At 60.6% G+C, this 23944-nt stretch overlaps 14 protein-coding genes across 14 annotated transcripts; 9 read left to right on the plus strand and 5 right to left on the minus strand.

Annotated features, from left to right (window-relative positions):
• Nucleotides 1–251: 251 nt before the first annotated feature.
• Nucleotides 252–1799, plus strand: EHS24_000185 (uncharacterized protein; the record flags this gene model as incomplete). The annotated part of the gene is made up of 1 exon (XM_028616022.1): nt 252–1799. One exon carries the CDS (start codon nt 252–254, stop codon nt 1797–1799), a length of 1548 nt encoding a protein of 515 aa, XP_028479879.1.
• Nucleotides 1800–1899: 100 nt separating this feature from the next.
• Nucleotides 1900–2318, minus strand: EHS24_000186 (uncharacterized protein; the record flags this gene model as incomplete). The annotated part of the gene is made up of 4 exons (XM_028616023.1): nt 1900–1968; nt 2013–2106; nt 2196–2269; nt 2310–2318. The coding sequence occupies 4 exons, from the start codon at nt 2316–2318 to the stop codon at nt 1900–1902; spliced, it is 246 nt and encodes an 81-aa protein (XP_028479880.1).
• Nucleotides 2319–2554: 236 nt separating this feature from the next.
• EHS24_000187 (uncharacterized protein) lies at nt 2555–3823 on the plus strand (the record flags this gene model as incomplete). Its single annotated transcript, XM_028616024.1, has 3 exons — nt 2555–2639; nt 2699–2902; nt 2949–3823. 3 exons carry the CDS (start codon nt 2555–2557, stop codon nt 3821–3823), a joined length of 1164 nt encoding a protein of 387 aa, XP_028479881.1.
• A 121-nt stretch (nt 3824–3944) lies between these two features.
• On the minus strand, nt 3945–6058 carry FIP1 (cleavage polyadenylation factor subunit fip1; the record flags this gene model as incomplete). Its single annotated transcript, XM_028616025.1, has 6 exons — nt 3945–4693; nt 4731–5031; nt 5081–5627; nt 5666–5836; nt 5882–5930; nt 5983–6058. The coding sequence occupies 6 exons, from the start codon at nt 6056–6058 to the stop codon at nt 3945–3947; spliced, it is 1893 nt and encodes a 630-aa protein (XP_028479882.1).
• Nucleotides 6059–6677: 619 nt separating this feature from the next.
• Nucleotides 6678–7669, plus strand: EHS24_000189 (uncharacterized protein; the record flags this gene model as incomplete). The annotated part of the gene is made up of 2 exons (XM_028616026.1): nt 6678–6803; nt 6884–7669. The coding sequence occupies 2 exons, from the start codon at nt 6678–6680 to the stop codon at nt 7667–7669; spliced, it is 912 nt and encodes a 303-aa protein (XP_028479883.1).
• An 80-nt stretch (nt 7670–7749) lies between these two features.
• Nucleotides 7750–9075, minus strand: EHS24_000190 (uncharacterized protein; the record flags this gene model as incomplete). Its single annotated transcript, XM_028616027.1, has 5 exons — nt 7750–8226; nt 8275–8386; nt 8422–8471; nt 8782–8964; nt 9046–9075. 5 exons carry the CDS (start codon nt 9073–9075, stop codon nt 7750–7752), a joined length of 852 nt encoding a protein of 283 aa, XP_028479884.1.
• Nucleotides 9076–9271: 196 nt separating this feature from the next.
• EHS24_000191 (uncharacterized protein) lies at nt 9272–9932 on the plus strand (the record flags this gene model as incomplete). Its single annotated transcript, XM_028616028.1, has 3 exons — nt 9272–9334; nt 9484–9645; nt 9831–9932. The coding sequence occupies 3 exons, from the start codon at nt 9272–9274 to the stop codon at nt 9930–9932; spliced, it is 327 nt and encodes a 108-aa protein (XP_028479885.1).
• Nucleotides 9933–10369: 437 nt separating this feature from the next.
• HPT1 (hypoxanthine-guanine phosphoribosyltransferase) lies at nt 10370–11745 on the plus strand (the record flags this gene model as incomplete). The annotated part of the gene is made up of 7 exons (XM_028616029.1): nt 10370–10383; nt 10463–10533; nt 10775–10812; nt 10881–11105; nt 11225–11281; nt 11335–11543; nt 11598–11745. The coding sequence occupies 7 exons, from the start codon at nt 10370–10372 to the stop codon at nt 11743–11745; spliced, it is 762 nt and encodes a 253-aa protein (XP_028479886.1).
• A 916-nt stretch (nt 11746–12661) lies between these two features.
• EHS24_000193 (uncharacterized protein) lies at nt 12662–13517 on the plus strand (the record flags this gene model as incomplete). Its single annotated transcript, XM_028616030.1, has 4 exons — nt 12662–12861; nt 12918–12993; nt 13051–13184; nt 13247–13517. The coding sequence occupies 4 exons, from the start codon at nt 12662–12664 to the stop codon at nt 13515–13517; spliced, it is 681 nt and encodes a 226-aa protein (XP_028479887.1).
• Nucleotides 13518–15369: 1852 nt separating this feature from the next.
• Nucleotides 15370–16414, minus strand: EHS24_000194 (uncharacterized protein; the record flags this gene model as incomplete). Its single annotated transcript, XM_028616031.1, has 5 exons — nt 15370–15727; nt 15781–15914; nt 15956–16036; nt 16083–16097; nt 16148–16414. 5 exons carry the CDS (start codon nt 16412–16414, stop codon nt 15370–15372), a joined length of 855 nt encoding a protein of 284 aa, XP_028479888.1.
• Nucleotides 16415–17004: 590 nt separating this feature from the next.
• Nucleotides 17005–17956, plus strand: EHS24_000195 (uncharacterized protein; the record flags this gene model as incomplete). The annotated part of the gene is made up of 9 exons (XM_028616032.1): nt 17005–17048; nt 17137–17142; nt 17191–17246; nt 17293–17352; nt 17452–17515; nt 17575–17662; nt 17702–17791; nt 17832–17877; nt 17946–17956. The coding sequence occupies 9 exons, from the start codon at nt 17005–17007 to the stop codon at nt 17954–17956; spliced, it is 465 nt and encodes a 154-aa protein (XP_028479889.1).
• Nucleotides 17957–18746: 790 nt separating this feature from the next.
• Nucleotides 18747–21078, plus strand: EHS24_000196 (uncharacterized protein; the record flags this gene model as incomplete). The annotated part of the gene is made up of 3 exons (XM_028616033.1): nt 18747–18902; nt 19022–19543; nt 19615–21078. 3 exons carry the CDS (start codon nt 18747–18749, stop codon nt 21076–21078), a joined length of 2142 nt encoding a protein of 713 aa, XP_028479890.1.
• A 328-nt stretch (nt 21079–21406) lies between these two features.
• EHS24_000197 (uncharacterized protein) lies at nt 21407–22926 on the plus strand (the record flags this gene model as incomplete). Its single annotated transcript, XM_028616034.1, has 6 exons — nt 21407–21499; nt 21759–21908; nt 22004–22152; nt 22219–22492; nt 22560–22785; nt 22850–22926. 6 exons carry the CDS (start codon nt 21407–21409, stop codon nt 22924–22926), a joined length of 969 nt encoding a protein of 322 aa, XP_028479891.1.
• Nucleotides 22927–23146: 220 nt separating this feature from the next.
• Nucleotides 23147–23937, minus strand: EHS24_000198 (uncharacterized protein; the record flags this gene model as incomplete). The annotated part of the gene is made up of 4 exons (XM_028616035.1): nt 23147–23380; nt 23513–23568; nt 23680–23740; nt 23917–23937. 4 exons carry the CDS (start codon nt 23935–23937, stop codon nt 23147–23149), a joined length of 372 nt encoding a protein of 123 aa, XP_028479892.1.
• Between the last annotated feature and the right edge of the window lie 7 nt (nt 23938–23944).

Raw genomic sequence — 23944 nt, forward strand, 5'->3', positions numbered from 1 at the left:
CACTCGGTGTGCATCCACGAGAGCTTAACCATCGTAGCAACGACCAGAGCCCACGCTTCCCGTGACCTCGTTGTGGCCGAGGCTGCGGAACCTCGTCATCGGAAGCGGGGCAGCTTTGCCCCGCGGCGCCCCCAAGACCGGCCGCCGGCACTTATGCCCACCCCGGATACAGTGGCCTGGCGTCTAACATATAACCCGGGTCGCCACTGGCCGAGATTTCACCCACAAGGCGACAGTTGCACTCGCTCATGATGGTGCTCGACCAGCTCACAGCCCCAGCGGCCTTCTTGCCCCTCGTCGCAGCACTGGTGCTTCTTGGCCTCGTCCTTGTACGTCGCCGGGGAACCAAATACACAAACCTCCCAGCTGGACCTCCATCACACTGGTTCAGCGGGACAGCCCTACCGGCCTCTCACCCATGGCGCTGGCTGTACGACCAGTCACGCCAGTACGGCCCTCTTATGACGATTTGGCGTGGCAGCTCGCCTACCATCGTTGTCTCGACGGTCGACGCGTGTGACTTTGTCCTCGAGAAGAATGCGCGCGACACTGCCGATCGCCCACGTCAGATTATGGGCGACGAGATCATGTCACACAACAAGCGTATCCTCCTCGTCTCTCATGGTGACCGCTGGCGCCGCCTGCGCAAGGCCCTCCACGCCCCACTCCAGCCCCAGAGTGCGCGCGAGCTCCGTCCACTGCAGGAAGGCATTGCACGCTCGGCCGCCCTGGACATCCTCCGCGACCCGTCGCGCTTCCAGGACCACATCCAGTCCTATGCTGCCACACTGGTCGTTCACATGGCATACGGTCGCAGAGGTCGCGCATACTACTCTGACCCCGAAATCCGAGAGGTTGTCGAGGGCTCGAAGCGTCTGGGTATCACCCTCCGCCCGGGAGCCTTTGCCATCGAGTCGTACCCATGGCTCCGATACTTCCCAGGCTACCTCAAGTCGACCGGCGTTCAAAAGTGGGCTGATGACGAGCTGGACCTCTTTGTTGGCGCCCTGCGTGACGTGAAGGCTCGCCTCGCTTCCAAACAGCCGGTCGCAGACTGTTTTGCAAAGTATCTCCTTGAGCACCAGCGCGAGTTCAACCTGGAAGACGACGAGATTGCCTATCTCTGCGGCTCAGTGTTTGGTGCCGGAAGCGACACGTCCTCGTCCGCCATCACCATCTGCGTCATGGCTGCAGCCGTGTTCCCGGACCAGGCGGCGCGCGTGCGTGCCGAGCTCGACAAGGTCGCTGGTGGCCGCATGCCTTCGTTTGACGAACTGGACATTGAGTCGGCACCGATCTTGCGAGCCTTCATTGCCGAGTCGTTCCGCTGGCGGCCCGTCAGCAGTGGTGGGTTCCAGCACAAGACCACTGCGGACATTGTGTACCGCGGCCAGCTCGTACCCGCCGGTGCAGCCATCATCCCCAACCACTGGGCGATCCACCGTGACGAGGCGTACTACGGTCCCGACGTCGAAGCGTTCAACCTGGACAGGTGGCTCGACGCCGACGGCGCCTTCAAGACCAGCATGAAGCACGTCCAATTCGGGATGGGCAGGCGAGTATGCCCTGGCCAGCACGTCGCCCACAACTCGGTCCTCATCAATACCGCGTTCATGCTGTGGGCGTTTGACATCGGCCACGCGGTTGGCAACGATGGCCGCCCAGTCCCCATTGACACCCTCGCGTTCACCAACACGGCCAACTCGCACCCGCTCCCGTTCAAAGCGCAGTTTGTACCACGCCACCCCAACCTTGAGCAGCTAATCCTCGACAGCGGCGGCGAGGACATTGAGGAGTAAGACATCGTATCTTGTACTGTGCCGGAGAGACGGAGTGAAATGTCAGAAGTGAGAACCAGTCCACCAATTTGCATCAATCCCCTGGGCCGCCACCCGGCTCCTACTCGACCAAGCTCAGGCCGAGCTCCTGGTGCACAGCGGTGACGGTCGTGTGGGTGAAAACAGCGTACTGTCGTTAGTTTGGGATTTCGTCGTGGGTTTATCAAAACTAACCTTGCCGATGAGGGCCTGCGCGCCGTCCTTGATTTCGTTGTAGGTGTGCAGCAGCTTGATGTGACGCTGCACGATGGCGTCGGCATCGCGCCCTCTTTGAGTCGTTAGATGAGAGTCACGGTACATGATGATATGTGAAGCTTAGGACGCAAGGTGGTCCCACCTCCATCCTGTAATACTCACTCGAGCTGAGCCTCGAGACGGGCGATCTCTTGCTGGAGGAGAGCGACGCGCGGGTTGGGGTGTGGCAGGGAGCGCTGGGTGTTAGCTGGCATGAGTATTGAGCTCAAAGCTTACCTCGGACATGGGAGTGTTGATGGATGCAGAATGAGTTGAGGATGAAAGACGACAATGTAGAGAGGGAAGTGCAGAGGGAAGGTGCAGAGGGAAGGCGAAGGAGGGTTGACTCACGCGGCTGGTTGACTCAACTCACCCAGCCAAAACAGTGCCACTCGCGACGGTCCACATCCACATGGAGACCTCCACCTCGCGGCATCTTGTTGTCACCAGTCCATCCACCGTATCGCCGTCCAACATCCAGCATGTGCGCAGACACACCCGCAAACGGGTCTCGCACGCAAAAATGGGAGACCATAGACCTCCCACGGACCCACGTCCTTCGACATTGTGCGTATAGCTCTGATCACCTGCCCACTCGAGAGCTACGATGCTGACCTTGCCCTCAGTGACAGACGCGCATTGCCACCCGACAGACCTCAGCCCAACAACTGAGCAGCTAGACGGGGTCCTCCTCGGCGGCCTCGCGGCCATGGCTACGTCTGATGACCAGGAAAGCGTCTGCAGACTCGGCGCAGCGCGACCTTGGCCACTGGACGAGCCTGAGGCCTCGTCGTCGTCGACTAATGCGCCTCGTGTGGTTGCTGGCTTTGGTACGTCAGCTGTTTATGTCCCCCAATCGCTAAGCTGACACTATAGGCTATCACCCGTGGTTTGTGCACCTCTACTCTCTCCAGGACCCGCCACTGCCCAAACGCGAGCACTACCAGGACCTCCTGTCGCCCAAACCCGCGCTCATGGACCAGTTTGACGAGCTGGTCGAACAGCTACCAGAGCCCAAACCGTTCGCCCCCGCGCTGGCCCGCATACGCGAGCAGGTATCCGACGCCAAGGCTTCAGGCCGTCTAGTCCTCATTGGCGAGATAGGCATCGACGGGAGCGCGCGCGTGCGCGTCCGCCCAACCCACTCGACTGGCAACTCGGGCGACTGGACACCGAGCAACCTCACCCCGTTCAAGTGTTCCATCAAGCACCAGGTGGCGCTTGCGCGGGCGCAGCTGGACATTGCGGTCGAACTGGGAGTCAACGTCAGCTTCCACTGCGTCGCCGCGCCGGGAACGACACTCGAGGTGCTCAAGGCCGCGCGCGTGGCACACGGCCCGTCCTTTGGCCGCATCAACATTGACATTCACTCGTGCGGCGGCATGTCGCCCGCCTTCCTGGCGCAGGCGGCAAAGGTCCTCCCCAACGCATACTTTTCGCCCAGCATGGCCGTGACGGCTCGCAGCCCCACTGCGGCCGAGGCGGTACGCGCCATCCCGCGCGACCGCATCTTGGTCGAGAGCGACGCGTTCGCCGTCGGCGACATGACGCGCATGGTGTGGGCTGCGACAGTGTGGATCGCAGACTGCCGAGGCTGGCAGGTCGAGGATGGTAGCGACGAGTGGGAGCTGGAAGAGGAGGAAGAGTATTATGATGCTCGCGGCCGGTTGCAGTTGGCGCCAGAGGAAGAGGTGTGGGCTGTTCGGACATTGGAGCGTAACTGGGCACGCTTCATGGGTCAAATGATTTAAACGGCGGCGGCGGCGTCTGGACGCCATAGAAGTTGTAGACACTTTCTTCTCTCTCTCTCTCTCTCACACACACACACATTCTCACACTGCACGGATGCATTGTACTGTACACTGAATGCTACTACCTCCTCTTGGAGCGCGTGCTGCGGCGCTGCTCAGGCTCCTCGGCGCTACGGCTCCTCTTCCTGCGCCGGCGCTCATCCTCCTCACCCGACTCCCATCCATCTGGACCCAAGCCAGACGGCGTTCCGGCCCCGCTCCCAGCTTCGTCGTGTCGCCTGCGGGACGACCGCCTGCTCTCGCGCTCGCGGTGGTCTGGCTCGTCATACTCGCCCTCGCTGCGGTCGTCGTACTCGCGACTCTCGCGTGCGCTGTCGCGCGTCTCACGCGTGTCGCCACGACGGGAACTGCGCGTCTCGCGGTCGCCGTATCGATCACGCTCCTCGCGCTCCCCGTACCGGTCGTCCCTGTCGCCGTAGCGGTCGCGCTCGCGGTAGCGGTACGGGCTGGGACTGCGTTCGCGGGAGCGCTCGCGAGATGCAGGGGGCTCAGAGTCGCGTCCGCCGTGGCCACCACCGCCGCCGCCGCCCATGTCGCCATAGTCGAGGGCTGTGGCAGCGGCAGCAGCAGTCGAGTCGTTGACGCGGTCCTTGTCCTTGAACCGACCGGCCTTGGGGCCCTTGGGCACGTTGCCAGGCATGACGCCAGCGCGGGGGCCCAGCGGAACACCGCCGCGGCCGCGGAGTGGCATTCCACGCACCGGCATGCCACCGCGAGGCATCACCTGGTTGCGAGCGGCATATGCATTCTGGATCTGGTTGCCAGGCTGCTCCGTCGATTCGGTCGAGGCAGATGCTTCGTCCTCGGGTGCTGTCTGTCAGCTTCCGACAAGTCATTCGTAGCTCACCTTGTTGCTGGGCCTGGGCTTGCTGCTGTTGTTGCTGGGGCTGTTGTTGTTGCTGCTGCTGTTGCTGCTGGAGCTGTTGCTGCTGCTGCATGCCCGGCATCATGCCCATGCCGCCCTGCATGGCCTGCTGTTGCATGAACATGGCTGGGTCCATGCCGCTCATCATCATTTGCTGTTGCATTTGTTGCATTTGCTGCATCTGTTGCATTTGCTGCATCTGCTGCATCTGCGGGTTGACGTTGGGGAAGTGCAGGTTGGCAGCGACATCGGGGGTGAGCGGCTGCATGCCCTGCATGTTGGCCTTTGATTGTCAGTAGCAGAAATGGTTTACTCGTCTCGCTTCAACTCACAAGAGCCAGACGGCCCTGCTCCATTTCCTGGCGGTACCGCAGGTACTTGGGGTATGTGACCTCGTCGAAACCATAGTTGAACCAGTCGGAAAGGTCACTGCCAGGCCTACGCCACATCTGACCCGAGCCCTCAAACTGAGCGACATCAACGTCGTACACCGACGTGCCGGTCGAGGGGATGATGCCGGTAGGGTGTGTGGGGTCGATCCTTTGTGATCCCACAGTCTGGACGGGCAGCGTCGAGTGCGGAAGGGCGGTGGTAGGCGGGGGTCCGTTGCCCGGAACGAGCTGGGCGACAGACTCGGTCGAAGCCAAAGGCTGAGCAGCCTGCGGTGCGGTACCGGGGCGGGCAACCGGAGCGTAGTCGGTCAACGCGTCAGGTGCTGGGGCCGCTGCTAGGTCAGCTCGAGAAGCGTATGTTGGCTCACGCTTCGAGGGAGTAGGAGGTTTGTTAGGAGTAGGGTCGGCAGCTGGCGGTGCCGTGCCGATCGCAGTGTGGGCCCATTTGCCAATGCCAATGACGTTGGACGTCTGCTGTTGCGGCCGCCTGTTTGGGTCAGCCGGTGACACATACCACTAACCTACCTCAAGTCAAGGGTACGCTGGGGACCACCGGTGAAGACGAGCTTGATGTCATCGTCGTCCGAGTCGCTCTCGCTGTCGTCGCCATCTTCCTCCTCGACACCGCCGTCCTCGTCCTCTTGGGCTTCCTCGGCCACAGCAGACGATGGATCAATACCATATGCCGCAAGGGAACTAGACTGTCAGCACAATTGTCTTTGACGTTGGGGGAAAACGTACGCGGCCATGGACGCGCTCACTCCATTCGAGACGGAAGTGCTACCAGCAGCTGCGCCGTCAGTATTCTGCGCACATCAATCTGGACAAGAGCAACAACGTACCTGCCGAGGGGGCGGCATCTGTGCTTGGTGCTGCCGGGTCACCGTAGAGGAAGGCGTCGTCGTCGTCCATGTCCATGGTGGCGATGCTGTTGATGAAGGGATGGTGGGATGCTGGATGCTTGCAGAGCCTGAATGGAAAGTGACAATCGACCAACTCCAATATAGAGCTTAACGGGGCCAAAAATAAAGTAACGCGGGAGAGCCGGCCTGACATGTTGTGACGAGCACTTGTTCCCCGATCTTCTCATTCACCCATGCTCTCAGATGCATGCAAAGCATGCAAAGAGAAGACCTGTAAGGGTACTACCTACTGTGTACCAGTATACAGGTCCCATTTAAGGTGAGGGTCTTGGAAGTTGCTGGTGGGGGTCGCTGTCACTTGCCCACCGCCGCCACCCCGTGAGACATCTTCGTCGTGTTACTGACGGTAGCTGTCTCTTGCTTCACATACAGTCTACTCGCCAAAACCCAGGTCTGTTATCTACAGTTCCCATTCTGTCGCGTATGGAGACAGCAGTGTGTGCGCTCGTCCAGGACGCTGGTGATGGGAGCCACTCCCAAAGTTATCTAAAATGGAGGCCCGCATAAAGATGGTGTTCCCTCCAGCTGCGAATGTTCGACTTTCGAGTCGGCTGCTACGTGCTAGAGGTGTTGTTGACACTGTTCTTCACCCACGTTCACAACACCCTACTCCAATGCCTCGCCCAAACGATAGTCCTGACGTCGCCGCTTCTAAGGGGCTCGCCTACATTCTGCGCCATGGCGCGGAGAAGGAGGGCCTGCACATCCGCAGTGACGGACTCGTGCGCCTTGTCGATGTGGTGCGTATTGTATAATGTCGCCACCCACACGCCGTAACAACTCGACTTTCCTGCCCGGGACACCGCTGACACTATGCCAGCTCGCTCGCCCCAAAATGAAGGCTGTGGACCGTGACACCGTCTTCCGCCTCGTCGAGGAGAACGCCAAGAAGCGCTTCGAGCTCGTCTTCGGCTACGACCCGTCCGAGCCCAAGCCCAAGAAGAAGCAGCAGCCCAAGAAGAAGAAGCCCGCGCCAGTTGTTCCAGGCAGCAGCCAAGTTGATGCTGTCGCCGCCCAGCTGGCTCAGACTGCCGTCACACCTGCCCCGCCCCCGCCCCCGCCCGCACAGCCAGAGTGGAAGGAGCTCGACTTTGTGACTCTTCCTGCTCCTGAAGCCGGATCCGAGGCTGGCCCCTCCGAGCCCCGTGGCGAGTGGTTCATCCGCGCGACGCAGGGCCACTCCATCAAGCTGGAGGGCACGGCGCACCTCGAGCCCGTCCTCGCCGACGATGCTGGACGTGTCAAGGCGGGCCTGCTCGTGCACGGCACCCAGTGGAAGCTCTGGGCTACTCTCAAAGAGACGGGCCTGAGCAAGATGGCACGGCAGCACGTCCACCTGGCGCCTGCGCTCAAGGACCACCGTATCCTGCCGCGTAACAACTCGACTCTCCTCATCTTCCTCGACCTCGACCAGATGCTCGCTGCCGAGCCCCCTATCCCTGTCTTTGCCGCTGCCAATGGCGTCATTCTCACTCCTGGTGACAAGGACGGTATTGTGGCCAAGGAATACTGGCGCAAGGCAGTGCACCTCGAGCACGGCAAGCGTATTGTCGTGTGGGAGGGTGGCAAGGAGGTTGAGCGTGAGGAGCGTGAAGACGAGGAGTAGAAGGCGACCATTAGACGAGAACAGCAAAGGTCGGCCATCTGTATATCGCCTAGACAACACCAGATGCATGTTACAACCCCCTACTTCAAATTCTTGAGACGTTCAAAGCGCGCAGCGAGGTCGTCGTCCTCAGTGTGCTTCTTGACCACTGTGGGACCCGTTGTACGTGGCGAAGGCACAGGAGCCCTCACGCTGGGCGACTTCTCGTCTGGGATGGGAATGGCAATGGCAACGGCCTTGGCTGGCTCCTTGACGCCGCCCACGTCGTCATCATCGTCGTCACCACCGGCAGCGCCGGAACCGCTTCCCTCGCCGTCGCCGCTGCCACCGCTGCCCTCCCCTCCGTCGTCCTTCTCTGGCTCGAGCGCTGCGTCCGCTACACCATCCTCCAAGGGAGGCAGGTAGCTCACACCATAGCCGCGGGCGATTTCACCGAGGTAGGCGTCAACGAGCGCGGCTGGGGGAGTGTACAGGACGAGCTTGGAGACGATTCGTTGGGGAACAACGGCGGGAGGTGGGTCTGAGGGTTGCAGAGAAAGGGAGAACGCACGGCCATACTGGATGTGTGTTAGGGCGAGAGCTGTCTGAAGGTCACCTCAACTTACCTTGTGCATCAGGATCTCACGCAGGACCTGCAGCTCCTTGAGCTCCGTACGGGGCGCTGCGTAGATGATGGCACACACTGCGTCGGCGACGCTGGGCTCGGGCGTCTCGCCACTGGTTGTTAGCTGGCGTTCGTCAGCGCAGCTCACCTTGCAGCATCAAGGAGGCCGAAACGCGCTTGCAGCGTCTCTGCATAGAGCTGCGTATGTCAGTAATCGGTTAATTGGGTCGGGCACGAGAGAGGCGGAGACGTAAGGCCGATGGGGGCAGCTGTCCGCAGCCGACCATCCGTTTGGGTGGTGGGCCGCAGCAGATCGACTCCAGCGCAACCGCCAGCACACTCGACATTACGAGCACGTTCGTGCGTGACGAGATACGCTTCAAGTAGGGCCGCCGCAGTCGTCTTCCTTAGTGTTGTCGGTATCCAAGCCCACTTCACCACTGGCGTAGCCGATCCGCTCGGCCCGGCATTGTCCTCGTCGCGATACACCATCCGTCCCTCCACTTACCTCCAGGAGCTCGAGCAGCTCAACGTAGATATCGTCCTGGATAAGGCCCTCGACGCGGAGCTTTGCGTTCTCGATACGACCCTTCTGGACGAGATCGGCAATGTCGCGACGGGCCTTCTTGGCCAGAGCGAGCTTCTTCTCCTGCAGCGTCCGGAGGCGCTGAATCGAGAGCTTGATTTGGACCTGTTGAACGGTTTAGCGGTGAACATCCGGCTGGAGCGTGGTACAAGCACAGAAAGCTGGAGATCTGAACAACAAACTCACCTTTGTCCTAGCGGGGTTCCATGGAAGCATCGTGTGTCGATGGTGGATGGCGAATGCAGCACCAAGGACGATTGTGCGGAGCATTCGAACCCCCTCTCCCCCACAGACGTCACGGCGTCGGTCGGCCGGAACGGAAGCAAAATGTTGAACTGACCCGCGACGACGACCAGCGAGAACATGAACAACGATGAGCAAAGGCTTTGCAGCAACCATAACACCACACACCATGACCCCCGTCCAGCCCACAACACACCTCTACCGCGCCGTCCTGCGCGAGATGCGCCTGGCTGTGAGTATGCACGCGAGTAGAGCTATGGGGAATGCAGCAAAGGGGCGTCAAGAATGTCAACAACAGCTCGGTCGCTGTCGCCTTTGCTTGTCTTCTCTGTCCTCAAACCTCGCCGCCTACAGGGGCTCTGAGCACCGCTGACGGTCCAGTCGCGCCAACCTCGTGCTACCCGCAACCCCGTTGTGGGCCGGGAGCTGCGTGCCATGATTGACGAGGCCCGCCTGTGCACCACGTCGCCCAAGGATGCCGACGCGCTCGACCGCGCCCTGCTCGAGGCTGGAGACTTTATGCGCGCCGCGAGGATACACGCCGTGAGTCAAGACGGTGGTGCTGTTGTTGCGTCAAGTGTTGTTGTTGCCAGTGTCGAGTAGCTGTTTCGGCTCATTGCGAGCCACAGCGCTCTACCTACGCGAAAGTGCAATTGAACATCTGGCTGTGGCAAAGGCGACGGAACCTCTCGGAAGATGGTTTTTGACGCCCCCAGGACCTGCTGCAGCGCTACAACCCGATCCACGGCATGAGCGAACAGGAGCGTATCCACGCCACTGCCCGCCGAGTGGGTCTTGACACTCCCGTGGAGTACAAGAAGGACGAGTAAAGGTCCTGGGCGACGGACGACGGGGAGGACGGAAGGTGCGCGGCATTAGAGCTCAGGACAGCGCCAAGACTCGACAACGAGCTTGCGCCTACAGCAGCAGCCACAGAGAGAGAGAGAGGGGGGGGAGACTATCCATTTGCATACGCCGTGACCATGTACCCATGTGCTACGCCTCCCTTAACGAGTCCTGGTGTCGTCCTGAGTGTGACTGGCTGCTGAGGGTGCCATTCGTGACCATGTCCGGTTGCATCGGACGTCGAGACGGGCAACACAAATTCGGTGCGCACCGATGTTGGATGCATCACGTGACCGTCCAAACGGGGGTACTGCGCGCCCACAATAAGATAAGAAGTGGGACTGAGCGAAGTTTGCGATCTTAGTCTTTGGCCTCACGTCTCCTCACGTCACCCCCATCGCACTACTCGTTCTTGCCCGTCATGTCCCCTCCCATGTGTGTATGCCTCCTCCTCCACCGCTGCTACTCGCCGTAGCAGCGCCACCGCGCGCTGTATCCCAGCCTGACCTTTCAGGATCCGTCTGTCGTACAACGACATCCACAAGGCCATCCAGGCCACCGCTCCCAAGATCAAGGAGGAGTTTGGTGAGTAACGATCTGTACGCCCACGTATGGCGCGGTGTATGGGCAGGCAGTCACCCCGGTAATCTTGCACCACCGTGTGTTTGTGTGTCACCGCCGATTGTGGCGTAGCCCCCCTGTCTGCTCGACGACGACATTGCAACACCCAGCTCGACCACGCAACAGCCCTGCCCATTACATCTCGCGTATACCCAGGCCGCCTCGTCTCTTGTCTTGTGTATGCGTTTCTGGTGCTAATGAACAGCCCCCAACCTCTTCATTGCCATCGGCGGTGGTGGCTTCGTGAGTAACCCTTAGATCCCTATGCCGTCCACCATCTTCAAAGAAACCAAGGATGCTAACCCCACCAGATCCCCGCCCGTATCCTCCGTTCGTTCTGCAAGACCACCCAGGACGGCCAGAAGCGCAACATTCCCATCCAGGCTATCGGCCTTACCCTCTACGAATCGCTCGGTGGTGTGAGTGTCCCAGATGAGACGTTGGCGCAGGCCAGTGAGCGGGGAACAAGGTTTTGGTTCTCGGTGGAGCCTAGCCCGCGTACCAGGTCCAGGTCTTCCGCGACCGACACATCTCGTGTCCGTTGATCTGGGCTGTCCGTCCTGTATGAGCCTGCTCAGACAACCGTTCCCGGCTCACTGGCCTGCACCAACTGCCTCCCTTTCAACCCGCCATATCCACAGCGCTGACCCACTAGATTGAGGAGGTTGCCGGTACCGAGGTTGTCCGTGTCCAGTGGATCGACTTCTCGACTGTGAGTGACTCCCCTTTCCCTCTCGTTCGTTTTGTTTGCTGACCGTCCACCAGCTCGGCTCCAAGCTCACCGGCCCCGGTGGTCTCCTTGGCCGTCGCATCCTCATCATCGACGAGGTCGACGACACCCGCACCACCCTCGTCTACACCGTCCGCGAGCTCCAGAAGGACATTGAGAAGCAGCTCGCCGAGGTCGCCGACGTCGAGGAGCGTGAGCGCCTCCGCACCGAGACCAAGCTTGGTATTTTCGTTGTCCACAACAAGTGAGTCTCCCACAGTAGCCAGTTGGGCTGTACAACAAGCTGACCCAACGCCAGGCTTAAGCCCAAGGCTGGTGAGATCCCTTCGGATGTCTCGTACTTCTCGGCCGTCGACACCCCCGACGTCTGGCTCGCGTACCCCTGGGAGTGCGAGGACGACATTGACGAGCACGACGCTCTCCGCTCCGAGAACGTCCAGCCTTAAACTAGCCGTAGCCACCATAGCCATTCCGGAGTAGACGCCAATCTTGCATGTATTCCAATAGACTTTCCCCTGCAGCTCACGGTACAGGTCACTGATCATTGAACGCAGCCTGTAGTGACACTTGGAGTTCCGAGCATTACCATTGGAAAACGACCCAGGAGTGGCGAGGGCCGCAAACCAAACCTTCAGGGCGGAGTAATGGACAATCAGTGATGCCGAGGCCTGGCTGTCAGATGCCACCTGCCAAAATTCCAAAACCTGGTGTGAACAGCGTGCAGACGTGCAGGGAGACCGCTGCCGTGATCGCAGTGACCTTGCACCGTCCTCTGCATCTGTAGAGCCCGCGCATGCTGCCCAGGCTCTATCCCTCAGTGTGGATATGGACCCTGGGAGCCGGTGGTCTGCAAAACCCGCAAACCCGGGAAGAGGGGAGCCCATACATTTGGCACACCGGGCGGGCCATTTGGCAGTGCAACTCGTGCAATTTGGGAGTCCAGGTGCCCATTTTGGTTATGACGGTCGTGACCACATGGTGCGTGTGCCCTCAAACCACAGAAGACCAGCATGCGACGGAGCATGCCTGGGCGAAGAATGGCAGATGAGGCTGGCTACGCGCCACCCACCGCGCGGTCGCCACCATTTGTTGCCACATTGCCACCCAACCTTGTCTACTGCCAGTATTCCACAGAATCACTGTCAATATCTCAGAATCATGTCTAGGCCACTCTACTAGCGACTGTGCGACTGCCAGCCTTGACACTGGGAATGACCTGGGGGTCACGGTCTTCCACCACCCTCCACCTCCAGCCAGGCACGATACTCCCCAGGGCGGCAAACGCGCTGTCACGACGCTCTGGGATCTTTGACGCGCGCGTGCCGAGTGACATTACCCATCATCCACCACACCCACTACACCATGAGCGTCCCGTCGTCACCCACGCTGTCCGACTCTGAGCTCCTCGACTCGCTCGAGGCCGACTTTGACCTCGGGTCCGAGCGCGAGCGGCGCATGGCCGAGCTCCGCGACCAGGCGCAGAAGGTCCAGTCCCTCCGTGAGACCGAGTACGGTCGCGTCGTGACCTACGGTGATGAGAAGAAGCTCATTGAGCGCATGTCGTGAGTAGTAGTCTGCTGCTCAGATTGCCTTTCCGTGCCAGAGCTGACACGTTCAGGAAGGAGAAGTGGTGTCTCATCCACTTCTTCCACCCCGATTTCCCAAGGTGTCGCATCATGGACCAGCGTCTCGAGGTGGGTCTTGGATGCTACTGCACCTCTCACCTGCGCTCTACTAACTCGCCACTGCAGGAGATTGCGCCAAAGTTCCCCCACACCTTGTTCCTGCGCGCCTCTGTCGCCGACATCCCCTTCCTAGTCGGCAAGTTTGGCATTCAGGTGCTGCCCTGCGTGCACGCGTTTGTGGACGGCGCCTGTGTCGACAGGTGAGCACGGGAACCCTCTCCCTACCGCCTTGACCTGTTACTAATTTCCCCCCCCCCCCCAGGTTGATAGGCTTTGAGGAGCTGGGCCAGACGGACAGCTTCACGTCCAAGACGCTCGAGTTCCGCCTCAAGACCGCGGGCGTCCTGCACTCTGGCCCCGTCATGCTGGCGCACCTCCTCCCGACCCATTTGCAAAAGGACGCGGCCGGGTCGTCGGGCGAGTCGGACGAGGAGGACGACCGCCGGCACCGCGACAAGGCGACGCGGAAGGGCAAGACGGGCATCCGGAACGGCCTGGCGTCGAGCAAGCTGGACGACGAGGAGTGGGACTAGACTCGACCGGCTGCTCTGATCCTCTGATCCTTGTCCATGTCTCGTTTCTCAGCATCGCCGTCGCGGCTGGCGGCTGGCGTCATTCCTCATTTCCATGTACACTACATGCACTTATTGTGGGCCCTCCATATCGGCCTTGGCATTGAGACGCTGCATGGCTGCGAGAGCGCTTAGGTGACTGGGAAGGCTGATACAGTATCAGGTCGCACAATGTCATGCGCAAGGGGGGCTGACTTGCTGGCTGCAGCGGCTGTACGGTATACGGTGTACGGTGTGCGATGCGGTGTGTACCGGATGCACGGCTGGCTGGTCGATGAATCCATCCATCGAGATTTCCGCATGCCGAAAACTGGGCGAAAACTCGGACTGTGGTGTTCTCAGCCCGCCGCAATACACATACAGTCACAGTCGTTCAGTACGGAGCAGGCCGATACTGCGTTGTCCGTCAGGGTGGCAAACGCAGTATTCCGAGCCACCATGACCGCCCGCAACAGGACACATGCGTACACACGGTTGTCTGGACCCCCCACGCCTCCAGCCTCTGGCCTCTGGCCATGTTACCGGTTACCTACAGGACAGGGCTGAACACATGATAGTCTGCGATGGCAATGCCGATCGGTGGCGGTGTGCAGCCGTCTAGACGTTCAATCTACAGTGTCGCTGCGTGCATGCCATATACTACAAGGGAGAGGGGAGAGGGGAGAGGCTACATCCATCTGTCTAGGCCTTGCCGGCAAAACCGCCAGTGGAGCCAAAGCCACCCTCGCCACGGACAGTCTCGTCGAGCTCGTCGACCTCGAGGGCAGGGGCCATACGGACCTCCTCGAGAATGAGCTGGGCAATGCGGTCGCCAACAGCGACTAGGAATACAGTTAGCGCTAGGTAGGCCCCCATGTATGTCGAGTGCCGGAAAGATGTACTCACTGTTAAAGTCGACGTCCGAGAAGTTGAAGAGGATGACCTTGAGGGGACCACGGTAGTCGACGTCAATGACACCGGCACCCACGTCGATCGAGTGCTTGGCGGCTGTGGAGGCGGTCAGTAGTCCTCCTTGATTCAACCGGAGCAGACTCACCGAGACCGCTGCGAGGAGCAACGCGGCCGTAGGTGCCGGCGGGGAGGGCGATGGAGATGTCCGTGTCGACCATAAACTTGCCACGGGCCGGGACGACGGCCTCGCGCGACGCGTACAGGTCAAAGCCGGCGGCGTGGGCCGATCCGCGGGTGGGGACGGTCGCCGAGGGAGCGAGGCGCTTGACACGCATGGGCTGGTTCTGGCGCGTAAGCATAGTGCGTGCGAGGTTTAGAGGTTGAGTTGAGGGCATAGCGTTGGCTGGATGGGCGAATGGACCAATGCACGAACAAACATCGGTTACTCACCTGAACGGACGCGACGGGGGCGGCAGCAGCGGCCACAGGAGCGGTGGTAGTAGCAGCAGCAGCGGCGGCGGCCTCCTTGGCAGCGTTGTGGGCGCTCTTGGGGGACATGGGAGCCTCGGTGGGGAGCTTGGCCACGGTCTTCTTGCCGTCGGGGAGGGTCTTCTTGTCCTGGGTGGTCGCGGTCATTGCTGTGGGGTTGTGTTTTTTGCTGGTGGTGCAAGAGGGGGGCGAAAGTCAAACGCGTCGCGCGTCACGTCGTTAAATGGGATCGCGAACACAGGGTAATCATATTATCATTGTTTTATTTTATCCCACGACGCGCCAATCTCGCGCCACCGGCTGCGCTCTTCCATCGCACGTACATGCACATAATATACCATCTAGCTACATCACATACGTCTGGTCGTATCGTACAGTGTCAACAGTGGGCCGGTACCAAGTGCAGGGCGACTTGTCTACTCTCGTGCGCTCTCTAGACGCCAAGCTCAAGACGCTGCAGCCAGGCCTGCTGCTTCGCGGTGGGGAACGCGGTGCTGATTTCCCTCATTTCCTCCATAACGTCCTGGACGCTGTCCCTCTTTGAATTCACGAGGTGACGTTGGCGGACCGCCAGAAGCAGGAAAGTAATGGCTTCGCGCGCGAGGGGGACGTTCTTGTCCTCGAGCTCGAGAAGCTCGAGCAACAGGTCGCTGCCGGGCGAAGGATGAGCCTCGCTATTGCGCAAGTCAACTTGACCTTCCCACGACGGATTCTTCTCAAAGGCACGTTTGACGTCGGCATTGAGGGTGCAGACCGTGGAGCCGAGTGTCGTCCCCCTGTCGCGGTAGTCGCTGAACAGGTTAGGTTACCTGGACTGGTTGGAACTCGTCACCGCCAGACTTACACGAACACGTTCTTCAACTGACGGCGTGCTGACTCGCCGCCACAGCCAAACGCAGCATTCAACGCTTGCGCAGTCGAGACAATGACAGTTGCGCTGCGACGATCCCTCGCTTTGTCGTCCTCGTCCTTCTTGTCCTGTAACGTCAGTGTCACGGCAATGGGTGTAGCAGCCTCACCTTCTTCATCTGCGCCAACTCCTTGTTCGTCTGCGCCAACTCCTCCTCCACCAGCTTCAAGCGCTGCTCGAGTGTCACACTCTACGACGGTTGTCAGTTGTGATCATGATGGACTCGAAGATCTCACTCTCGCTACGCTGCGCTGAAAATGAGTCAACTGTGGTTCCTATGGACGGTCTAGGGTCTACCTACCTCAACGACAGCCAACGCGCGTGAGCTGCCCTCAGGTGCCGCATAGAGACGCTTGGTGGGGGTATCCTCGGCATCTACGAAGGACTTGACTGGGTGAGGTTCGAGCTTGTTGTTGCGACAGAAGCTGTCGGCTTTGTCGTAGAGGCTCTGGACTTGGGTAGCCGCAGTGTCGCTGGGAAGGCTAGGTTTGGCGAGAACGCGGACCTGGACGAATTCGAATGGCGCCTCTGGAGTGGGCTTGTGGGCCGCCATCTGAGCAAAGGACATGGTCGCTTTGTCGCTTGTTGGTTTATGTATTCATTGCACGAGTGAAGAAAGGGATGTGGATGAGGGCACTAGGGATGAAGAGAGAGATGAGTGGACGACGAATATGGGTGGCAACTGGAACCACACAAAATTGGTTCCGCCCACCGTCCACTAAAGGCGCGACGGGTTCGAGCCCCATTACAGCTGCGCGCAGCTGCAGCATGAGTGTTTTTTGGTTCACGGATCAGCTCACGGAGCTTCCCGTGTGGCCTGTGGCCCCACTGCTATCCACATGCTTGCACTACATGCATTTCGTCGTCAACGCACCCCGGTCCATCCACCGTACTCTGTGATGTGTGACCTAACCGGCACCCACTGCGCACACTGCCCTGCCACAGCCGGTATCTCCGCAAATTGCCGCCGCCACCCAGCGAGCGAGAGATGATGTTCGGCGATCACCTACTGCAACAACATTCGAACGACGCGACGAACGGGACAACAAGGACAATCGACAGAGCCTACATCTAGACAACTCCACACACAGCTACGCGCATTTGCATTCAAACCCTCTCCTCCAGCCACCCTCCCTCCAAAAACACAGCTCCTCCAAGATGTCCACTCCCGCAGACCTTGAGAACGACCCCTTCTACCTCCGGTACGAACAGCCCCCATCTCGCGCTTCTGTGACGTAGCTACCATACTGACACGACGTTTTCTCTTGCACTTGGGGTTTGGGTTAATAGCTACTAGTAAGTTTGAATACTGCCTGACCAAGGTACACCAACTGACGGGGACAGCACTGGACACCAGGGCATGCATGGCCACGAGTTCCTCGAGTTCGAGTACAGCAATGGTGAGCTCCCTCTGGTGTCTCTGACGCCTTGGTAGCTAATATCCAGGCCGCCTGCGTTACGCCAACAACTCCAACTACCGTAACGACTCGCTCATCCGCAAAGAGTGTGAGTGCTGAGCCTGCCCGGCCGTGCGGAAGACCCGAACGCATCGTCGATGAGGCGCTGTTCGACGGCTACTAGCCAGATCTCGCTAAACGTTTACAGTGTACTTCAGCCCTGCGGTCGTCGAGGAGATGAAGCGTATCGTGCGCGATAGCGAGATCACAAAGTGAGCAGCACAATGCCCCAGTGGTGTGGACGGAGGGACTAGCCGCTGACGTCGAACAGAGAAGACGATGCGTCGTGGCCCAAGAAGAACGTTGTCGGTCGCCAAGAGCTCGAGATCAGGATAGACAAGGAGCACATTTCCTTTGAGGTAAGGTGGGCCCAGCTGTGGCCGTGCTGACTCTGGCAGACTGCCAAGATTGGCTCGCTCGCAGATGTCAACGAGAGCTCGGACCCCGAAGGTCTCCGTGTGTTCTACTACTTGATCCAGGACCTCAAGGTGGGGGTTATTTACAGTGAACATTTGTCTGACCCCTCAGTGCTTCATTTTCTCTCTGATCACTATGAACTTCAAGATCAAGCCGAGTGAGTGCGACTGGGACACCATTCGGTGTACCGCATACGTTTGATCACGCAGGTTGGCTGACATAAAGTTCAACAATAAAATGAGCGTTGTTCATTGTGAAGGGAAGAGAGCAGTGTTTCCGAGTTGGGTGGCCTGGACAGAGAGATATGAGATCTGGGTAGAGGCCGCAAGTCCGTATGCATGTACCATGATGTCGTGTAGCGCCATGCTTGATGGGACCCGTAGAGGAGAAGCGCTGTACGAGGACAGGCGTGCCTGCAAACCGAGACCCCAGCCGAGAACAAGCGCCGCGTGCCGCCGCCTCACCGCCGCCGCGCCGCCGCCGCCGCCCGCGCACATGGCACAGAGTCTTCTGTTCCATCGTTGATCTCAGTCTCCGTCCTCTTCATCGCCCACAAACCAACACCCCCTCGCCCCTCCCCCCACCGGCATACATCCTCCACTGCGAACGCTCCATCCTTGCCCCCCTGCGCCGTCCTCCTCACACCCCAGCCCCGCCGCCGAGACGATCGTCACGGCTATTCCGCCCCGGAGGCGAGATAGGGTTGCGTCGCCGCCTCTACTCGGCCGTGCAGTCTGCCGACTCGCAGCCAGTCCCCCCCCATCAGCACCGCTGCATAGGTGCTCCTTGCTCGTCTGCATACAGTCGACTCGTGCTTGACATACCCACCTTTTTCTCCATGGAGCTCTAGGGCCCTCGATCCTCGAGTTGACCCAACTTCCCACCCCTCCCCCCTCCCCCGTCCATCTCCCTCCCAACCGCGCGCCCAGACGCCGGCGACCCCGGACAACCCCGCCCTTCGCACCTGACCGCCAACCGGATTGACCAGTTGCAACTCTCACCACTCGCACCGCCGTCCCACCCACCATGCCGCTCCCAAGCGGCACACTCCCGCTTGCGCCGAGCTCAAGCTCGCCACCGCCGGCCTTCCTCGTACGCTTCCCCGAAGACACATGGAATAAGCTTGGCGCCGCCGCCAACAACGGCGACGAGGTGACTTTCACCATTGGTGATGATGGTCTTGTGAGTAAAGTTCCCTGTCCCTTTCTTTCTTGCCGCCCGCGTTTCGGGCATGCACTCAAGTTGTTGTCTGCACAGCCTCCGACGCCTCTCTCTCCTGCTCCGCTGACACCGTGTGCCAGACTCTTAATGTCGAGGGCTGCGACTCGATCCACCTCGATGCGCACACCGGCCAAGCCTCTGAGATCTTCTCGATGACTGGCGGCAGCCTTTCGCAGCTGGGCGTAGCGACGTCACGTCTGACAGTGCCGTTCAATGCTGCCTCCACATCCCGCGCCGCCGAAAAGGTTCGCCAGACGAGCGAAGCTCTCGACCGCCAGCGCCAGGCGCGCGCTGAGCGTGTGACTGGCTCTGCCAAGCCGCTCAGCAGCGCGAGCAGGCCGATCAACACCAACAAGCCGTTGAGTTCGGGGCCGTCCAGTAAGCCCCTCAGTTCGGGGCCGAGCTACCCCGTTCTGGCGCACACGCAGCCGATGGGGCGCACAATGAGCGGACCAGCGGCGACTCTCACAATGTCCACGACCGAGAGGATACCCCTCAAAACTCGGATAGTGCAGCTTCTCGCACTGGGTCCGGCATCACTGCCCGAGATCCTCGCGCGCACAGGAGGCAACCCGGACGAAGTCGAGCGTGCAGCCAAGGTGGTGAGTTTACCGTGGCGCCACCCAATGAACAGCGGAAAACCCAGAGGCCAGAGGCTGACCAAACTACTCAGATTGGCCAGTTGCAACCAGACAGCCGGTTCCGTCTACGACCACCACAGTACGCCAAGATCAAGATCGGCCAGTGGAAGTACACCTACGATGAGAGAGTCACGGTTATCAAGCTTGCGCGCAAGGCGTTTGACGAGCTCGGGCTGCCGGCAGATGCCGAGGAGCGCGAGGAGCTCGAGCAAAAGGCGCGCGAGGCACTCGAGGGTGGCCAGAACGGCGGCGGTGGGTCCAGCTCGGGATCCAACCCCACCACCCCGCCCGAGAGCGTCAACGTCTCCCCGTCAAAGCCAACCTTTAAGGAAAAGGCGCCACGACCGGCGTCGCCTGTCAAGGACGTGTCGCCGCCACTGCGTGCGGAGCGTGTTGCCTCGCCCGTGCCCGCCGCCGCCGCCGCCGCACCCAAAAAGTCTACCAAAGCAGACAAGGACCGCACCAAGGTCGGCAAGCAGATTGCCAAGATGCGCAGCGACTTTGCAAAGCGCGCGACGTCGCTTCCGAACACCAAGGGCACGGACGGGACTGCCAGCCCGCGCATCCCCACCAGTGCCGGCGATGACGATGTGCCCGAAGCCAAGCTCGACCCGTCGCCGCCAAAAAGGAAGGCAGAGCCCAAGGAGCCCAAGGCTGCCAAGAGCGACAAGACTGAAAAGGAGTCCAAAACGGCAAAGGTCAGCAAGAGCGCAGACAAGCCAGAAAAGCCGAAAGTGTCCGACAAGGCGTCAGACACGAATGGCAAGCGCAAACGCGATGCCGCAGCCGCAGCCGCCCCAGCTGTGGATCGGAAGCGCCCAGCTGCCCGCAACTACACCTCCTCCGAGTCTAGCGATAGCGAGGACGACCGCGGACGTAGCCGGAATGTCAAGAGCACTGCCAACGGCAAGGCCAAGACGTCGGCCAAGTCGGCCAACGGCAACGGCAACGGCAATGCTCATGGCCCCGGTAACGGTGCGAGCAAGCGCCGTGGATCCCCCATATACACGTCGAGCGAGGACGACGCGCCGGTCAAGCGCCGGCGCGACGAGCGGGATGACCGTGACCGTGATCGTGATCGTGACCGTGTCCGTGAGCGCGACCGGGATCGTGACCGTGACCGTGACCGTGAGCGCGAACGTGAACGCGACCGCGACCACGACACCAGCAGCAGCGCGTTGCCCAGCTTCAAGCGCAAGCAGCCCGGCGCCCTCGAGCTCAACGGCCACCGGAAGGGCATCGCGTCGGCTCCCGTGTCCCCCTCGCTGTCATCTACGCCCGACCCGAAGGCACTCCGACAGCGCTGGAACGAAATCTACCCCAAATACCAAAAGCTGGCGGACACGCTGTCCAACGTGTATCAGGCCGCCGAGCGCGTGCGTGAGGGCGGCTCGCCCGAGGTTGTCATGAGCGAGAGCGACATTTCGGCCAAGGCCGCACAGTGGAGCGAGTGGCACAAGGAGCTCGAGCGCATCAAACAGTGGTTTGCGGCATAGAAGATGTAGCGTCGTGGCGTGAACAGGGGCGGGGGGGGAGAGAGGTCACATCGCGATACATCGTTGTAACTATTTAATTGGGTTCTCTGCATGTGTATGAGCTATGCGGCAGTGCAGTGCATATGTGTCCAGAGGCCAGAGGCCAGACGGGCCAAGAGGAGGCCCAAGAGTGAGCGTTCATGGACACATTTGGTAGGAAACCCCCTTGATGGCCACGAAACATACTGCCGCCGCGCCACCGTGCGTCATTGTTGACTGAACTTTGCGGGCCATCGTTCGCCTCCGCATTCACCTCTCACCCCCCATTATACACGACACATCTCTCGCCATGGACGACCCCTCAGGCTGGTCGCTCACCGAGTCGGACCCCCAGGTCTTCAGCGAGCTCCTGCGCAACCTCGGCGTCACGGGTCTGCAAGTGGTGAGTAGCAGACGTACACTGCCGTTGCGCGCGTGCGGTAAAGGACCTCGCACAAACGTAGTGAAACGCTTGCGCGGCGCCGCCGCGCTCTCGTTGTTGCCACGGACCACGCTTTGCCATTTGAGCATGCCTTGCATCGTCGTTTGGGTAGGCGGTGTGTCCTAGTGGCCATCCTCTTGGCTATGTACTTTGCAGTGTACAGCAGCAAGACGATCTAGCAAGACGACGGACGGTAGACGGCTAACACATCCGCGCCCAGGACGACCTGTACTCGCTGGACGAAAGCACACTGTCCACCCTCAAACCTATCCACGCGCTCATCTTCCTCTTCAAGTATGTCGGTGGTGACGTCGAGGCGCAGGGTGTTGAGGTGGACCCCCTCGAGGCCGGGGTGTGGTTTGCCAACCAGGTGAGTGAGGGCGAGAGTGAACGCAGTTGGGAAAAGCGACTGTGGCCAAGCTGCACATGTGCACCCCACCAGCGGTCTCTGACCTTGATCTTTAGGTCATCCACAACTCGTGCGGTACGCTCGCTGCCCTCAATGCAGTCATGAACATTCCCGGCGCGACCTCGTCGTACGCTGGCGAAAGCATCGGACTTGGCCCCGAGCTCGAGAACTTGCGCGACTTTGGCGCCGGCATGGGCAGCATGGAGTGAGTCGTTTGCTGCTGCTTAGATACACCGCACAGCATGCATAGACCCAGGCGGCTGACTCGCAGTCTCGGCCACGTCGTTGCGTCGTCGGACACCATCCGCGAGGTGCACAACTCGTTCTCCAAGACGTCGCCGTTCTCCATGGACCAGTCTCTGTTCTCGGACAAGGAAAAGGAGGACGCGTACCACTTTGTCGCGTACCTCCCCGTCAACGGCGTGCTGTACGAGCTGGACGGTCTGCGTTCCTCCCCGCTCATGCACGCCGCCGTCGAGGACGACTGGCTCGAGCAGGCCCGCGAGACCATCCAGGCCCGTATCGAGACATACCCTCCCGGCAGCGTACGTTTCTAGGTCTAGCCAAGGTGTTCCATCCGCCAGGATTGTTGTAGCTGACCGACGTGCCCAGGTCATGTTCAACCTCCTCGCGGTGCGCTCGGCTGCGATCCCGCGCCTGGAGCGCCTGATCGCCGACCCAGCGACGCCGGCCACGGAACGCCTCCAGATGCAGGACCAGCTCGAGCACGAGCGCGCAAAGGCCGAGCGCGGCAAGTTTGAGAACGCGCTCAGGCGGCACAACATGCTGCCCCTTGTGCTGGGCCTGTTTGAGGCCCTCAATGGCAGCAAGGTTAAGAGTGAGTTGGGAAAGAATCGTGACGGCGGGGCGACAGGGGAACCATCTGGCTGACGTCTGTCCAGCGGCCGCCATTGACCAAGCTCGTGCAAAGGGTAAAGAGAAGCGCGAACGCGAAAAGGCCAACAAGGGCGCCGAGTAGCGTATAGGCATGGCCCCATGGGTCATGGTCAGTAGTAGACAGGCCGTGATTGTAGACGTAGACATCTTCGCACGCCACCTGTGCTCGATTAAAACGGATCTCTCGATCAGACCACCACCACCACCACCAACACCAATCTCTCGTTTGGCCGCGTTTTAACGGCATGCATTTTCAGCTAGGTTGCCATTGGTTTACGACACTCGTGGGCCTATTTTTCCGTCTAGTGGTGGGCGTCCTTCTTGGGGAGGTCCTCCTCAAGGAAGGCGAGGTACTGCTCGGCCGACTGGCCGTCGGCGGCACCCTCAGCCTTGGCGGCGGGGGCCGAGCCGCCGAGGGTGGGCTCGGTGGCGTCGAACTTGGAGAGCTCGGCGGCGAGGTCGGTGGGGAGGGCGGGGACGACGGGGGCGGCGGGGGCCGAGAACTGGCGGACGGCACCGGCGTGGGCGTCGGCGGCCTGGACGTAGGTGTCAGTGAGTGTTCACAAGAGGGCAGTCACCGCTCGTCGCCATCTCGATCTTGTTGCCATCTTCTCGCGCCGTCCACTTCCTTTCCTTTCCTTCACTCTACCCCAAAAGCGGCGGCTCACCTTGGCGGGGACCTTGTAGGCCTTGAGCTGGTTGACGTACAGGTCCTTGACGAGGTCTGGCCATCAGCAACGGATCTCCACATCGCACGCCTCAGTTTCGCAGACGGTGCTGCCCGGGGTTGCCGTTCTTTCCTCCCCGGGCAGCACGGTCCACACAGTCTGCTCACCGGCACGGGCGGCCGAGACCGAAAAGGTGCGCGCAAAGGCGGGGGCGGCGACGCGCTGCGCCTGTTCCAGTCAGCAAAACATGCTATACATTGTCAACGGCCTTCCTTGGCCGATGATTCGTTGCGCCGAGCAATTCCGGCGGGCCCTCCAGGCGTCTGGTGGGGGGCGGCGGCGCGGGGCTCGGTCTGGGCCCGCTGGATGCTGCGCTCGGCGCTCGGCGGGGGGGGGCAACGCACAGTGACGCGGAGGAGGGACATTTTAGGC

Source organism: Apiotrichum porosum (genome assembly GCF_003942205.1).
Source record: "Apiotrichum porosum strain DSM 27194 chromosome Unknown scaffold_1, whole genome shotgun sequence".
NCBI lineage: Eukaryota > Fungi > Basidiomycota > Tremellomycetes > Trichosporonales > Trichosporonaceae > Apiotrichum > Apiotrichum porosum.